Source organism: Ursus arctos, unplaced genomic scaffold (genome assembly GCF_023065955.2).
Source record: "Ursus arctos isolate Adak ecotype North America unplaced genomic scaffold, UrsArc2.0 scaffold_2, whole genome shotgun sequence".
Classification (NCBI taxonomy): Eukaryota; Metazoa; Chordata; class Mammalia; order Carnivora; family Ursidae; genus Ursus; species Ursus arctos.
In genome coordinates, this window is record NW_026622874.1 from 62378689 (window position 1) to 62396716 (window position 18028).

Consider the following 18028-nt stretch of genomic DNA (forward strand, 5'->3'; position numbering starts at 1 on the left):
GAACTTACAGAATCCCCTCAGGCCTGAGTCGGGAGACGATGACTGTACTGCCCACAGCCCACACTCTGCCCTTTGCTCATCTGTCAGCCTCCAGTACTTCAACACCGCACGTGTGCGTGTGTGTGTGTATGGGTGTGCATGCATGAACATAGCTAAAGAACCATAGTGTGTGTGTGTGTGTGTGTGTGGGTGTGCATGCATGAACATAGCTAAAGAACCATAGTGTGTGTGTGTGTGTTTGTGTGTGTATGGGTGTGCATGCATGAACATAGCTAAAGAACCATAGTGAGTGTGTGTGTGTGTATCGGTGTGCATGCATGAACATAGCTAAAGAACCATAGTGTGTGTGTGTGTGTGTGAGTGTGTGTGTGTGTATGGGTGTGCATGCATGAACATAGCTAAAGAACCATAGTGTGTGTGTGTGTGTGTGTTTGTGTGTGTATGGGTGTGCATGCATGAACATAGCTAAAGAACCATAGTGTGTGTGTGTGTGTGTGTGTGTATGGGTGTGCATGCATGAACATAGCTAAAGAACCATAGTGTGTGTGTGTGTGTATGGGTGTGCATGCATGAACATAGCTAAAGAACCATAGTGTGTGTGTGTGTGTATGGGTGTGCATGCATGAACATAGCTAAAGAACCATAGTGTGTGTGTGTGTGTGTGTTTGTGTGTGTATGGGTGTGCATGCATGAACATAGCTAAAGAACCATAGTGTGTGTGTGAGTGTGTGTGTGTATGGGTGTGCATGCATGAACATAGCTAAAGAACCATAGTGTGTGTGTGAGTGTGTGTGTGTATGGGTGTGCATGCATGAACATAGCTAAAGAACCATAGTGTGTGTGTGAGTGTGTGTGTGTGTATGGGTGTGCATGCATGAACATAGCTAAAGAACCATAGTGAGTGTGTGAGTGTGTGTGTGTATGGGTGTGCATGCATGAACATAGCTAAAGAACCATAGTGTGTGTGTGAGTGTGTGTGTGTGTGTATGGGTGTGCATGCATGAACATAGCTAAAGAACCATAGTGTGTGTGTGTGTGTGTGTGTGTATGGGTGTGCATGCATGAACATAGCTAAAGAACCATAGTGTGTGTGTGTGTGTATGGGTGTGCATGCATGAATATAGCTAAAGAACCATAGTGTGTGTGTGTGTGTGTGTGTGTTTGTGTGTGTATGGGTGTGCATGCATGAACATAGCTAAAGAACCATAGTGTGTGTGTGTGTGTGTGTGTGTGTGTGTATGGGTGTGCATGCATGAACATAGCTAAAGAACCATAGTGTGTGTGTGTGTGTGTGTGTATGGGTGTGCATGCATGAACATAGCTAAAGAACCATAGTGTGTGTGTGAGTGTGTGTGTGTATGGGTGTGCATGCATGAACATAGCTAAAGAACCATAGTGTGTGTGTGTGTGTGTGTGTGTGTATGGGTGTGCATGCATGAACATAGCTAAAGAACCATAGTGTGTGTGTGTGTGTGTGTGTATGGGTGTGCATGCATGAACATAGCTAAAGAACCATAGTGAGTGTGTGAGTGTGTGTGTGTATGGGTGTGCATGCATGAACATAGCTAAAGAACCATAGTGTGTGTGTGAGTGTGTGTGTGTGTATGGGTGTGCATGCATGAACATAGCTAAAGAACCATAGTGTGTGTGTGTGTGTGTGTGTGTATGGGTGTGCATGCATGAACATAGCTAAAGAACCATAGTGTGTGTGTGTGTGTATGGGTGTGCATGCATGAATATAGCTAAAGAACCATAGTGTGTGTGTGTGTGTGTGTGTATGGGTGTGCATGCATGAACATAGCTAAAGAACCATAGTGAGTGTGTGAGTGTGTGTGTGTATGGGTGTGCATGCATGAACATAGCTAAAGAACCATAGTGTGTGTGTGAGTGTGTGTGTGTGTATGGGTGTGCATGCATGAACATAGCTAAAGAACCATAGTGTGTGTGTGTGTGTGTGTGTGTATGGGTGTGCATGCATGAACATAGCTAAAGAACCATAGTGTGTGTGTGTGTGTATGGGTGTGCATGCATGAACATAGCTAAAGAACCATAGTGTGTGTGTGTGTGTGTGTGTGTATGGGTGTGCATGCATGAACATAGCTAAAGAACCATAGTGTGTGTGTGTGTGTGTGTGTATGGGTGTGCATGCATGAACATAGCTAAAGAACCATAGTGTGTGTGTGAGTGTGTGTGTGTATGGGTGTGCATGCATGAACATAGCTAAAGAACCATAGTGTGTGTGTGAGTGTGTGTGTGTGTATGGGTGTGCATGCATGAACATAGCTAAAGAACCATATCCCTGAGAGGTAGCCTCTTCTAGCTCAGCAGAAGTTTTCAACATTTTCCAAAAATTATTTGAAACGAGGCCAGATTTTGCTCTTTGCTAAAATACAAAGTCCACGAGAGCACAGATTCGTGTCTGTCTTCTTCGCCAGTGTGTCATCTGTGCATTCAGCCGTGGCTGTCACATAGCAGGTGCTTAACACATGTTTGTGGAAAGGATAATTGACTAAATACATGTTTGAACACAGAAGATGAAGATGGGAATTGTGAATACATTTTGACGTTTTGGCCCTTCCGGTTCCTCCCTCTCCCCCTTCTGATTCTTTCTGTCCTCCCTCTCTTACTTCTCCCCTCTCTCTGTTCCATCTTCCCTCTTGCAGACTTGGAGATTTGCTCCCTCTCTCCCTGCCTCCCTCCTTCCCTCCCTCCTCCCTCTTAGTGTCTCAGAGACACTGGAATGTGTTCATCCAAATAAAGTCATCATCTTACCTTAATTGACTCATTTGTGGATTCAAACGTTCAAAACCAACGAGAGGCCCAAGCTTTGTGAAAACCCCAGTAAAAATTTAGAATGCGTATCATCTGTTTTCAAAATGTTAAGCATTAAAAAAGAAGCTTTTCTATATTTGCTTACCATAGATTTTATTAGCAATTTCTTTTCACTTCTTATATGGCAAGTTAGCCTTTTTAAAATCTGCTTTGTAAAGTATAATTCCATTCAATAAATTTCACCTTTTTAAAGTATACTGAATTTTGGAAATGTATACAGTTGTCAAGCAACAACAATCATTACATAGAACATCTCCATCGTCCCCAAAAGTTTCTTTGTGCCTTTTTTCATTAAACCTCTTACCCACACCCCAGATCTAGCCACTGGCAACCCATATGCTTTTTGTCACTTTAGCTTTGCCTTTTCTAGAAATTCACATGCATGGAATCAGACAATCTGCAGTCTTTTGTGTCAGGTTCACTTATTATGCCTTTAAGGTTCTTAATTTTTTTTATTGAAGTATAATTAACATGCAGTGTTAAGTCAGTGTCAGGTGTACAATATAACCATTCGACAATTCTATACATTTCTCAGTACTCATCATGATAAGTGGACTCTTAATCCCCTTTATTATGTCTTCCAACCCCCACCCCCATGTCCCCTCTGGCACCCACCAGTTTGTTTTCTGCATTTAAGAGTCTGTTTTTGCTTGTCTCTTTTTGTTTGTTGATAGGTTGGTTTTGTTTTTTAAGTTCTGCATACAAGTGAAATCATATGGCATCTGTCCCTCTCGGTCTGGATTATCTCATGTAGCAGGGTACCCTCTAGGTCCAACTATGCGGTCGCCAGCCCCATCCATTGACAAAAGCCCCTCAGCGCAGCCCAGGGAGAGCGCCCTGCTCTCAGTGAGACCGGGGCCCCACCGAGGGACTGAGGACAGGCATCTAGTCCCACTGCTGACACCTCCCAACTACAAGCCCGCAGATGCCTTGAAGATCCTTTCACGCTGTTGCGTGTATGGGTTACCTGAGATTGCTGAGTGCTATTCCCCTGTAAGGACAGCACAGTCTGATTTTTCTCTGCACCAGCCGATGGGCATTTAGGCTGTTTCTAGTTTGGAGCTGTTATCAATAAAGCTACTATGCATGTTTAAAACAAGTTTTGTTGTGATTATAGACTTTAATTTCTCTCCAGGAGATGAGGGTTGTTACAGCTTTGTTACCACATAATAGGACACATTTCTGCTTACGTTTATGAAAAGATAGTCAAATATCCCAGAGTAGCCCAACTATTCCACATTCTTACAAGCAATGTATGAGAACTCCAGGTGTTTACAACCGATGGTTGTAACGTCATCGATGGTTACGAACGTCAAACTTCCCATGTGGTCATCTGAGAGGGTAGATGATGGTCTCACGTGGGCGGACATTTGCATTGTCCTGATGGTGAGCACATTTTCATTTTTTTATAATGATTTTTTATTATATTTTGTTAGTCACCATACAGTACATCCCCGGTTTTCGATGTAAGGCTCGATGATTCATTAGTTTGTTTGCAATTTTGAAAACTTCTTTGTGCAATTAAGAATCTTTGTGCAACTGATCAAATATTTTCCTCAAATTTTCAACTAGGATTTTTGTCTTCTTATTATATATAACCTTTAAGAATCTTCTTATACTCTGATGCAATTATTTGTCAGATATATGTCTTGCTAATACTCTCTCCCACTTGGTGGCTGACGCTTCATTTTCTTGAAAGGGTGTTTTGAAGAGCCATTTATCTTTTCATAGTTTTGGAGGCTCGAAGTCCCAGATCGAGGTCCCTGCCAATTCAGTTCCTGATGAGGACTTGTCCTGGCTTGCAGGTGGGCTCCTTCTCCTTGTGTGCTCGTATGGTGGAGAGAGAACATAACCACTTTCAGCCTTACTAACCTGCGTAAAGGCCCAGTCTCCAGATACAGTCACGTTGGGGGCTGAGGCTTCAACACGGGTGTTTGAGGGACCACAAACATTCAGTCCATAAGAAAGAGGGTGTAGGATTGATACCACTTTCCCCTTAAATATCTGGTTAAAATCCACAGCTGAACTAATCTGGACATTGATTTGTAAAGAGTTTTTAACTATAAAACCTATGTTTTTAATAGATATAGGAATATTCAGGTTATTGGTTTATTTCTTGAGTGAGCTTTGAAACTTTGTCTTTCAAGTAATATGTCATTTAATTTGTCAGATTTATTAGCATAAAGCTGTCCATGATATTTCTTTCAATGTCTATAGTATATGTAAGATACCTCTTGCTTATTGCTTAATATTAATAATCTGCCTTCTCTCTTTTATCTTTTATCTTGATCCCTAGAGATTTATCAATTTTATTGACTTTTTTCAATAAAATTACTTTGATTTTGTTAGTTTTCTGTTGATTTTCTTTTTTTTTTTTTCAAGATTTTATTTATTTATTCGACAGAGTTAGAGACAGCCAGCGAGAGAGAGAACACAAGCAGGGGGAGTGGGAGAGGAAGAAGCAGGCTCATAGTGGAAGAGCCTGATGTGGGGCTTGATCCCATAATGCCGGGATCACGCCCTGAGCCGAAGGCAGACGCTTAACCGCTGTGCCACCCAGGCGCCCCTCTGTTGATTTTCTCTTTACTATTTTATCGTGTGAAGAACACATATAATATCTTTTCTACTGCTGGGCGTACTGTAATTTGTTCTTTGTTCTTTTTTCTTAAGACAGAAGTTTAGCCTGTAGATTTGGGTTTCTTCTTTTGTATTATAAGCATTTAATGTTATAAATTTCCCCCTAAACCCTGCTCTAGCTGTCTCCAAATAATTTTGGTAGGTCATGTTTTCATGTTATTTAGTTTAAAATAATTCTCATTTCTTTTGTGATTTTCCCCCTTTGGCCTATCAGCTATTTAGAAGTGTGTGATTTAAGTGTTAATAATCTGGTTGGTATGTTGTTGAGGTCTCTTTGTTAACATTTTTTAGTTTTAACTTAATTGTAACCAGAGAACATATCCTTACATATTAATTAAATCTTACAAAATATTCTGAGACTTGCTTATGGCCATGCATGTGGGCTATCTTGATATGTATTCCTTGCATACTTGAAAAAATGTTTATTCTGGGCGCCTGGGTGGCACAGCGGTTAAGCGTCTGCCTTCGGCTCAGGGCGTGATCCCGGCGTTATGGGATCGAGCCCCACATCAGGCTCCTCCGCTATGAGCCTGCTTCTTCCTCTCCCACTCCCCCTGCTTGTGTTCCCTCTCTCGCTGGCTGTCTCTATCTCTGTCACATAAATAAATAAAATCTTAAAAAAAAATGTTTATTCTGTTTTGGGGTGGAACATTCAGTAACTATCAATAGCTATAATTAGATTGTATTGGTTAACAGTATTGCTAAAATCTTGTACATTTTATCATACCTTTATATATTATATTACGTTGATTATATTACATTGATAATCCTTATATATTTTCTAGCTACAAATAGAGTGTATCCTTGTCCTTTTATAACCCTACTTGAGGTGTCCTCGTCCTTTCAGTTACTGAAACTAAAGTGTTGAACTCCTAACTAGAATGCAGATTTGTGTGTTATCAGTGTTTTACTTAATGAGTTTTCAGCTTTTATGATTTTCTACATACACGTTTGGGATTTTTATGTTCTTTTGCTGAATTGAACACTTTATTATTCTGAAATTACACCCTTTATCTCAAGGAATGTCCCTTGTTCTAAAATTAACTTTAGCTGGTATTCATATAGTCACTACAGCTTGTGTTTCATTGGGGGGTCATGGTATCTAGTTTTCCTGTCTTTTTTATCTTCAACCCACCTGTGGTTCATAGGTAAAGCAGGCACCTTAGAGACTGTATATAAGTGGATTTCTGTTTATCCAATTGAATAATCTCTGGTCTTAAATTTTTATCCCATTTTTACTGCCTTTTTAAATTAATTGAGTAGATTCCATTTTAATCAATTCCATTTTATCTCACTTTTGGCTTGCAAGTGTTTGTTTTAGGGCGAATTTCTGTGATGATGGAAGTGTTATATGTCTGTGCTATCTCTCTCTTGGGGGCCTTGTGCTGCCTGTTGGCCAATGTCTGAAAACTGCCCTTTGGTGTATTTTTTCCCAGCATTTAATTTTTTAAGGTGGGGGTTCAACTCCAATTTCTATTAACCCATCTTGGTAGGAACAACAGTTGTTATTTACCTTATTGATATTCATTAAGTTACTCGAGGCAACTTAATAAATAGATTTATATAATAATAAGAAGTAAATATATAATAAATATAATAAATAAAATAATAAATATCATTTATTATTAAATAGTAATTATTAATATGTTTATATTATTAATATTTATATAAGAAATATAAACAATATATTATAAATATATTATTTGATACTATAAAAATATATTACAAATATATTATTTAATACTATAAATAAATAATAATAAAATTTGAGGACGTTGGTATATATATACATATATTTTAATTTAAAAATGTGTAGGAAGAGGAGCTAAAGGAAAGGGCGCATCGCTTACAATGTAATAAAGATAACTATCATCATCTTTTATTTCATGAACTAGAACCACCGCCCTTGTTTGAGGGAGTCAGTGCAGATTTACGATTTTGAAAACAGGAGTGCTGTTTCTTTTACCTTTTTTTTTTTTTTATCACCCCTCAAAAGGCCGGTGCTTAGTAAATATTTGAAAGAAGAGTAAATCATGGATGGAGTTTGAAAGCTGGTTTACTAAAATTGCACTGATAGCAGTCCGTTGATTCATTTTCCAATATCTATCCTCAGGCTGCTTTTCCTGCCTGAAAACTTCACAAATCAAGGGGAAATAAAACAGGTCTTTCTCTGGGATGGATTGTCTGAGTTCTTCAAGCCATTCCGGCTTCTCTTGACCTCAGGGCTTAGGAGGTGTGTGTGCTTTGCCATAACTACGCTGACAGCGTCCAATCTGGAAAACAATAGACACCTGCTCTTTTGGATCTTTCCACGTCATGTCAGCTGTCGGTCCCTGTTGTCCAGGATGGGGGAAGACCCCTGGCTACATCGAGAGGGATTCAGGGAGCACCGATACATAAGGAACAGACAGAATGCAGGGCATAGGGAAAGGAAGTGTATTTGACAACCCGACGGGGACGCCTTGTGCTGTAACAGGAATGGAAAAAGATGTCAGAATAATTGTGGGGCGAGTGCATTTGTAAAGTCGGTGACAAGAGGAACAGGGCATTTCAGTCTGCTAGCTGGTGCTTTCCCCTGAAGAACCGCGCAGCGGCCTAGAGCGCCGAAGTGTTTGGAGGGACTGAGGCAGAGGGCTTTGGAGGGGAGCAGTTAATTGATGTTTTAGGTAGACGTGAGCATACGTGCAACAGCTTTTGCAAAGAATAGGCTGATATTTTTTCAGAAAAAAAAATGTAAAAATTTTACATTTGAAGATGTTGGTTATCAGCTTATTGCAATAATCCGATTTATTATAAAATTTTCTCCAGCCGCGTTTAACTTCAAAGGGAAGGAGGGAGAAGTTAGATCGCTGGGGTTTTAAGGTTGAGGTGTTGCCCTACAACACTTATCTCTTCTTTTATTATATAAACAACCATTTTAAAAGGACAAGTGAAACTCTGAGGAGAGTCATCGGGAGGGCTGGCTTGACGTTCTGACCGCAGAGTCAGGAAAAGTAGTGTGAGAAGCGAGGGGAGTCTCGTAGGGGAGAGACTGTCTTCTCTAGATCATCTCTGGATCTGGAAACCTGACCCTCTGCACCCTTCCTGCCCACTTAGTCTCGTCATAGTGGGGCTTTGTTGAACGCGAGGAGAAAGCGAAGTCCTGAACAACAAAGCACAGAACATGACCTTTAAGAGCGGTTACCAAGAACGCCATTGTTATGGGGCATCATGACCACGACAGTGACTTGTAAGGTCTATGGGGGGGGAACAGTGAGGGACTGGACAGGGAACAAACTGTGGCACCGGACTCTGTGACAATAGAGAGGACTTCTCAAGCGCCTCAAAAGATTCCCTGACACACTTCAGAAAGCCATGCCCAATTTCCCTCAGGCTCCCGCTCCCACTGTCTGACCACCAGGAGATTGCCGGAGCCCCGTGGCAGCCCGGGGAATCCCTACCGTGTCACAAATCATCTTGTCTTCTTGCCCACCGACCTGACCTCGTCTCCCACGGTGTACTTGTGGAAGGGAGGGGCTATTTCTTTCTAGAACTCACAGATGCTGGGGAAGGGCATGCCCTCTGTGATTTCGGGGGAGCAGATGTCAAATGCGAGTGGTCCTCAACAGAACTTCTGGAGATGGAGAAAGTGACTCTGTTTTGTAGAGCACTCGAGATGAAGGTGGAAAACCTCTGAGCACGTGAACCATCACAATGGGTACTTGGCAGGCACGTGGGTCTAGCCCAGTGCTCTTTGCCAGTGAGCATAGATCAGTATTGGAATCCACGTAGCCACTGTTCATTGTGTTTCTACGTGATACATATACTGTTTAGCCTCCAGTTCTAGAAGAAGGAACAGAGCGCAGTTACGAGAGATAACCAGGAGGCTCAAGGTCGTAAGTGAAGTATGAACAGAGCTGGATATTCTAGCCTCAAGTCAAAGGCAGAGACTTAAGGGGAAGAATACCAAAAATGAGATCGCCTTAGAGAATAATACAACGAAACTAAACTAACCAAAATAGGCTTCGTAAGATTAGGACTGTGGATATACAACATAAAATCCTTTAGTCTAAGGGACATAGAAGTTAGGGAAGAGCATGCATGTGACAGAAATTACCAGGCAATAGGAGGGAAAAAAATCGAAGCTGTATTAACAAAAAATTGACTTCCAGCACAACATAGATGACTATCTTGTCACCTGGAATGTTGCACCCATTTCCTGGTGACCCATTTGAAGAATACTATTAACAAAATGGGAAATATCTTGAAAATAATTCAGAGAATGATGACCAGGATTTTGAGGGGTCTATGGACTCTGAGTTATCATGAAGGTCAAAGGAGTCATGCTGAGTTAAAGGTTCTGCAAAGGAAAATGCATTACCCTCTTCAAATGTTTGAGCTGCTTCTGTGTAAGTGAAATATTAGACATAAGATATGCATCTCCAGAGATAATAACTAGGGCCAAAAGGAGGAAGAGACATAATGGTGGGACTTGATAACACTTAGGGATGCCCCTAGGTAGCCGTCAGTCAGAGGCTGGGGTACTGCAGGTGGGACTCCATAATGAGAATGCGATTGGAAGTGATAGCCTTGGAACCTTTCCAACATCAATGGCTCATGGTTTTAGTAATAATTTTCAGTTAGATTTTATTTCCTTTTACCCATGGTTTTTTGTGAAGGACCCCGCTATGATTTTCCTAAATCACTGAGAAGTTGTGATGGCTGAATTACCTTTCCTAACATACTACCTATCGTTCCTGGAATAGAATAAAAGCATTCTTATTTACTCAGAGTACACCTGTTTCCAGTTCTGAAAAATCAAAATACTTGTGCAACTTTAAAGGTATTTGAGACTTGTATCTGATTGACAATCAACCCAAATTCACGGCTGCACTCCACAATGTCTATCAAAATAATACCCTGGGGCAGCTTGCACTGGGAGGCGATACCATGCTATGTGAATGGAAGGCGACAGTATTATCAGCTTTATAATTATTGTTACATCCTCAGAAAGGAAGTTTTAGTAGATGCAATGTGTTCTCACAGAGCTTCAGGATAAAAATCTTCTTCTGGCAATCACTTTCCGTATGGCTGTCTGGACATCTTTGTTCCTGAGGCTATAAACCATTGGGTTCAACAATGGAGTCACAACTGTGTAGGTCACTGTCACAAGCCTGTCTTTGTTAGATGAGAACTTGGCTGAGGGCTGCAGGTAGACAGAGGAGGCACAGCCGTAGTGGACAATGACCACAGTGAGGTGGGACGCACAAGTGGAGAAGGCTTTCCGCTTGCCCTCAGCGGATGGGATCTTCAGAATGGTACGGACGATGAAGCCATAAGAGATGCAGATGAAAGTCAGGGGGACCAGGAGTGCTAGAACTCCGCCCAAGAAGATGACCAGCTCGTTGATGTAGGTTTCCGTACAGGCAAGCTGGATAACTGGTGAAATGTCACAGAAGTAGTGGTTGATTTTATTGGGACCACAAAAAGGGAGTTCAAAAACTAAGAGGGAGCCTGTCAGTGAGAACAAAAAGCCAATCACAGCACAAGTGGCTGCCAGTTGTCCACATACCTGCCAGCTCATTAGGACAGGGTACCGAAGCGGATGACAGATGGCAGCATAGTGGTCATAACCCATGACCCCTGGCAGCATGCAATTAGTGACAGCAAAACCAAGGAAGAAAAACATCTGGGTGGCACAGTTAATAAATGAGATTGTTCTGAGCAGAGACAACAGATTGATGAGCATCTTGGGCAGGATGACAAAGGTGTAGCAAGTCTCAGAGATGGAGAGGATCCCCAGGAAGAAGTACATAGGTACATGGAGGCTGCGATCCAGGCGAATGACAGTGACAATGGTGATGTTCCCACTCAGAATAATCAGATACAGGCACAGAAACACAGCAAAGAGGATGAGCTGGATTTCTCCAAGGTTGGAGAACCCCAGCAACAGGAACTCTGTGACAGAGGAGAAGTTAGCTTGCATCACTTGGTCCCCAAGACTGACCTACAGAGAACAGGAAGGAAGGAATAGACTTTATTTACCCTAAAGATGCAGGTAGTTCATCCCACTCTGGTTGAGGAGCAGCAAGTAGAAGAGGAAAGGCAGATGCTGGCAGGAATGGCCTGTTGATCATGTCAATTTATGGAGCTGTTTCAAAACAGAGTGCACCTGTTTCCAGTGACATTTCTGCATCTCTTATAGTGCTGAGGTCTAGGTAATTCTTTCACACTGCCTGTTTCGAATAGCAATTAGGGAATGGGAATGTTTGAAGAGTTCCCGTGTGGCAATCCAGCTCTGCCATTTTTCACCTGCACAGCCCTCCATGCCTCCGTGCTCCCATCTGTAACATAAAGATGCTCACAGCACCTCTCTCCCCAGTTCCTCATGGAAATTAAAGCACTTAACATAGCACATGCCCATTGTAGACTGTCAGTAGATGACAGCTTCTGCCACCCATGTTGTTTAATCTTCAGGAAGAGGTGGCTAGCTCTTCTGATGTTTTCTTTTGGATGGGCTTGAAGCATACTTCCACCTCCGATTTTTTTTTTAACTATATAATTTTATTTTTACAAAACTACCGAACTAACATTCAAACCCAACTCCTATTTGTGCATATTTTTAATGATAATAATAATGCGTCGATGTCAGTTTATCTTTTGATTAAATCCCACAACCTGTTTGACCCCCTGGAGAGAGGGGAGTTGGAAGGAGCCTTAGTGCACTGAAGTAGCTCTAGAATGATCTCAGGTTCTCACAGTCAGGCTGGTCATTGGTTTTACCACCTGCATAACACTCCCCAGGAAGAGCAACCTGATTTAGAGTTCTGCTATAATTGTAGTTTAAAACTTCGGACAGAAATCCATCCAACCCATGTAGACCTCTCCTCAGTATGAGCCATTATATCTCTGCACATTTTCCCTGGAATTCCAACAGAGCTCACCGCTGCATTGGACACACCTGATCTTGAGGGGTTCAGCTCCTGCAATTTTTCCCCACTAATTGATGGGCAGATCCTTTCCCCTCAATTCAATCAAAATCAAGTTTGAATTTAATAAAGTAATAAACAAACATCCCAAACAACCAAATAATTGAAGAAAATGAAAACACAGTATGGATTACAAAATGAAATTCCTTAGCTAATGTGGCTCAGTTCGAGAGACCAACTGACTACTGAGCCCACACCTTCGGGGTGAAGTTCTTTCACCCACGCCAGCTCTGAGCGATGCCACTTTAGGTTCCCTTGCCTTTCCGAGAAGGCTGGTGGCAGAAGTATCAGTTTTATTTTTCTGTCTATGACTCTGGCTCTTCACAATCCTCTCTGCATCTCTTGATGGCTAACGAAAGCGCAGCGCCAGGCTCTTCCCCGAGGAATGGCGTTCATTTACCTCCTCAGTTCCCATCTCTAAGGCTTATGCCGTAGATTCTTTGCACAATATGTGGATAATGAGGTCTAAAGACAGTGGAAGGTCTGTAAAGAAAAACATCTCAGTTAGATCCTCCTTTTACCCTTTTTTCTCCTATGACACTTTTCCTGGCACACCATTGTCACCAGAGAATAGTTTCATGGGACATTTGACAATGGAAGTTGAATGAACTAAATGTGGAGAGCTCACTCTTGACAGGGAGTCATAGGTACTTGCCCTTTCTTTTTCAATTACCCAGGGAAGACTTCTGAAAGAACCAGTCTTTCAGGGATGGTGGATAGAGAAGGAAGCCATTCCTGAGCTCTGGGAAACAATATTTTATGTCATTGGTTTGAAGCCGTCCCTGTGCCTGTTACAGCTCTGTTGGTGATGCCCTGTTTTATTTTATCTCACCAAAGCCCTATAGTATCCTCTATGTTTTTAAGCTGCCATAGACATGTGCAACTTGCTATCCTCACATGCTCTTTGTAACCATCACTAACGAGAATAGAGCTCATGGGTTAATTAGAACATTTCTAAAATTATCAGTCATGACTCGCACTTGTCTATCCGTGGACCCAAACACTATCTTCACTTAATTTCTCACATAAAATAACCCAACAGGGGCTATTTCTCTTTGTGCCCTTAGCACATGGCTATTAGAATTCAGTGACACCCAGAGATCTAATCAAATGAGATTAAAACATTAATGTTACTACAATCATTTCTGTCCTGAAATGGCTTTTTTCTGTTCCCTTCTATGGCTGACATGTCAATGCCCCAAACTGTGGATTCCTACCTCCTCTGCTGAGAATTCTGAGAAGTATCCCCTAAAGCATCATTGAAAAACTTTTCTTTGGTCTCTTATTAGCTGTGGTGCCAACATGCTGGGTTATATTTATACTTCCCAAAACTCCAGGGAACCATTGTTGCAATATTATCTTTGGCATAGTTCCAATCCCTTCAATGAGGAGAGAGGATGCAGGAAACACCATGGACCCCAAATCTCACAGGTCAAATTGGATAGAAAGGGAACAGGAAGAAAACTGGTGTGGCAATTAGTTGGCGATTAGTTCCAGGTTGCCTGGTAGCTCATTAGGAGCTGAAAGCTGTTGCAGATTAAGGAAAGAGACTTGAATGTCAGAACCCATACTGTAGGAGGCGACACAGGGCTATCTCTTCCGAGGTCTTTCATGTGCAGAAGAAGCCCTTTCTATCCTTGGGTTTCTGCAGGACAAATCAAGTCTTATTCTATCATTGCAGAAGAAGAAACAAAGTTCCCCCTGTTAGTCTAGGTTCATCTGAACCCCACCAATTTTGCACTGAGGAGAGGGCGTGGGAACATAGTGTGAGGGAAGGGGACAAGTGTGACGTCTTAGCTGGCAGAACTGAGACCTGGGAGAACAGCAGTGATGAGCAGATTTGAGGGCTGAAGGGAAGGGTGGAGTGTTTGCGTGCAGGTCACAGACCTGATTCTCTGCTTTTCCCTAGCTTCCTAGAGATGACAAGATCTCCAACCAATGTCTGCCCCAAGAGTAGGGATTAGGGCTCAAACCTGTGGGTAGCACCCTCCAGGGCTTGGCGAGTCCTTCAGTGATCCTCACTCATGCCTGCAATTCTCTGAGCGTCTGTCCCAAGACGAACGAGAATGGCTGTGGTGCTGGAGAAAAACCAATGAAGTGCCCCTTCTGCATCTGTGTGCCACTGTTCCCCTGTCCTGCACTGGAAAGGAGGGTAAAAGTCACACTCCTCTGTTGCTGGACTCAGCCAACACAATTTCCAGAACCGCAAGTTCCCTGGAAATTGTTATGCTTCCTCTTCAGTGAAAGAATATAAAAATCCCACCCTCTGTACCTTCCCTCATGAGTCATGAGTGACTCACACGAGGATGTGAAAGAGGACTGAAGGCACTTGGCAGCAAGGTCTGCCCCCATGGCACTGTTTGCTGTACGTCCAGGAGTGGCTCCAGGCAGAGATGTTCCTTTTGGCAATCCCTAGCAGCTGCCTGCAGAGCAGCAGAAACTCCCAAATGAGCTCAGCCTGACTCAGAGTCTTTTTCTTTGCAGTTATATCACTTTCAGAGACTACCAGCAGAGATCTGACAACAGCTACTGCTGCTTCCAGCAATTGTCAAATGTGCACGTGAGTCCTGAAGAGCCACTGGATCCCAGGGTTTCTGGGACATCTGGTCACCTCAGCACATCTTCCAGAGTAAACATTTCCGCCCAGGGTGCTGACCTGTCCTCAGCCTCGCTGCTGCCCAGCACCTGTTCAAAGACCCCTAAGGTTTCCGAGCGAGAAGAAATCTGAAAAACACTGCAGTTAGTCACATTTCTAGAATCACATTTTGACACACGTACAGATTGAGGACCTGCCTCTTATTTCCTTCTCAGGCATGGAAAGATACTTTCTAGGAAGTTAAAAATAACCGTTGTTTTTTATTAGAGTTTAAACTCAAGTTTCCAGTAAACTTAGATGAAACATAATTCCATCTCAAATATTTCAATATAGTTCATGCATGAAAGTGAAGAAATAGCCCTGGACATGCTTCAATTCCACATTCAGAGAAAAGCATGTAAACTAAACTCAAATTGAGACACTTTGTCTCGAGTAAAGGTTTGTTTGTAAATACTGCATGTCATCCCCAAAGCGGCAGGTCCATACAGCTGTAGGGGTGGCTTTCTTGCCCAGGAGACATTGTAATCAGGCACCACTCCCAAGTATGAACAATGTGAACATAGGAAGCGTAGGTTCTAGTTATATTTTCCAGCAACTGCTAAAGGAAACGAATTCTGATTTCCATATTTACATTTTTTAGGATTCTATGAGATGAAAGCTCTCAAGAAACTTCATTTCCTTTGGTCCGCTCTCTGCCCCAGAAAATGAGGAAGAGAAGAAAAAATTAACAGTATTGCATTGTATTAAAGTAAAAGAAAAATACATTAGGTGAAAAAAAAGAAGGTAGTGTATATCAAAGGTATCATTTAAAATCTTTTTAAAATATGGAATCTCTGAGAAGAAAACTGAAAACAAAAATTTCTAATACATAAAATTATAAACAGTTTTGAGATGAAAAAGAAATTTCTGTATTTGATATAATGAAAGTGGCTGTTAGAGGATACTTAAACTCTAAAACTACAAGTTAATATAAAAACTAACAAGATATGATGGTTAATTTTTTTTTCATAGGAACTTGACTGGGCCACGTGGTGCCCAGGTATTTGCTTGTATATTATTCTGGGTGTGTCTGTGAGGGTTTTCTGGATGAGATTAATATTTAAATTAATAAACTGAGAAAAGCAGATTGCACTCCCTTATGTGGGTGGGCCTCATCCAATTGGGTGAAGGTCTGAATAGAACAAAAAGGCTGAGTAGGACAGGTTTCTCTCTCTCAGCCTGTCTTGGAGCTAGGACATTTGTCTTCTCCTGCCCTAGCCTCTGCACATGGACTGGAACTTAACATCACTGGCTCTTCTCGTTCTCAGGTGTTCAGACTTGTACTGGAATTACACCATTGGTTCTTCTAGATTTCCAGTCTGCCGGCTGAAGATCTTGGGGCTTGTCAGCCAAATCCTTGCTTGAGCCAAGTCCTTATATCTATCCATCTATCCATCTATCTATCTATCTATCCATCTATCCATCCATCCATCTATCATGTATCTATCCAGCTGATGCGTCTATATGATCTACCTATATAAGATATTTAGATATTCTACTGGTTAAAATTACACTATAAAAAGACGACTGTTACATTAGCACCTTTGGTTTACAAGTGAAAGAAGTATGGTGCAATTTAGCATGACAAAAGCTTAAACAACTGGGAAGTTCAGGACAAATCTGATCAGATATGGCTCAATTCAGTAACATGTATTACAACATTACACTGAGTCTTGGCTCAGAGGTCAACCTCTGAGAACTGTCCTCATCCCTAATTTACTTCTCCCTAACATGTCTCACAACTTTCTGTGCAGTTACGATTATTTTTTCCTCTACATACCTGTTTTCCACTCCGTGGGGATCTTTCTCCCTGCTTTGCTAAATATATAAGCCCCACTCTAGGATATTGCCTGATATGTAATAGACATTCAATAACTATTTGTTGAGTGAATGAATGTTTATTGAATAAGTCTTTTCCTCTTTCTCTCTCTCACTTGACCTAGCTTCACTCTTTGTGCTAGATTTCTTTCTCCACAAGCTGGCTTTATCCAAATAATGGGATAAAAATGGAAATGAAAGTCTTAAACCTCCATTCTTAGTGACGCAATTCAAAAGACTGAGAGATTCAGTCCACACAGCTAGGTACGCAATATAATCAAGATTCCTCCTAGAGAGAAGACAAGGTGGAGCACTGTGTGGTTGACTTCACAGGCCTTTTTACCCAACCCTATACTGATGGATGGAGAGGGTAGGGTTTGTATCTCAAGTGAAACACTTGAAATGGTTCCTAGATAAATTATGTCTTATTCTACACAAAAAGTGAAAAAAATCCAACTTATACTGGATTCAATACATAAAAAGGAAGAGGAATCCATCACCCCTTTATCTGAACATACATCAGCACATCAAGAGATTAGCTGCAGGCACACTGTGAGCCACAGACTGTGATGTCATCAGACCATGAAGTCATCAGACCATGATGTCATTGGACCATGATGTCATCAGAGCTCAGACAGTTTTTCTAGCTCTCTTTTATTTCAGTTTCACCCTCTACCTACAGTTTTCTTCATGGTACTGAAAACAGGAAGAAAAACTGAGGTCATCTTTTTTTTACATTGCTCATCCAGAGAAACAAAATGGTAAGGATTTGAGTATATTGTAGGAATTAGACTCAGTTTCTGCTCCCAAGTGTTGTATTGAGAGAAAGCAGTGAAATTGTGACAGCAGCAGCATTTCCTTGGCTAGAGATTTCAGCTATTGTCCTGTGTTCTTGAATCAATAATTCCAGTGACAGACTCTTTTTTTTAATTTTTTAATTTTTATTTTTTTATAATAATATTTTTTATTATATTACGTTAGTCACCATACAGTACATCCCTGGTTTTTGATGTAAAGTTCCACGATTCATTAGTTGCATATAACACCCAGTGACAGACTCTTGATCCTTTCAAACTTTCCAATAATTTATAGTTACTTGAATTAAATTGAAAAATACTTATATAATTTCCTGTTTCCT

General features: G+C 41.4%; 1 protein-coding gene across 1 annotated transcript; it reads right to left on the bottom strand.

Moving 5' to 3' along the window:
• Positions 1–10498: 10498 nt before the first annotated feature.
• LOC113246705 (olfactory receptor 10R2-like) lies at positions 10499–12852 on the bottom strand. Its single transcript, XM_026487372.3, has 2 exons — positions 12838–12852; positions 10499–11455 (listed from the first exon to the last, which is right to left on the bottom strand). The coding sequence occupies exons 1-2, from the start codon at positions 12850–12852 to the stop codon at positions 10499–10501; spliced, it is 972 nt and encodes a 323-aa protein (XP_026343157.2).
• Positions 12853–18028: the final 5176 nt, after the last annotated feature.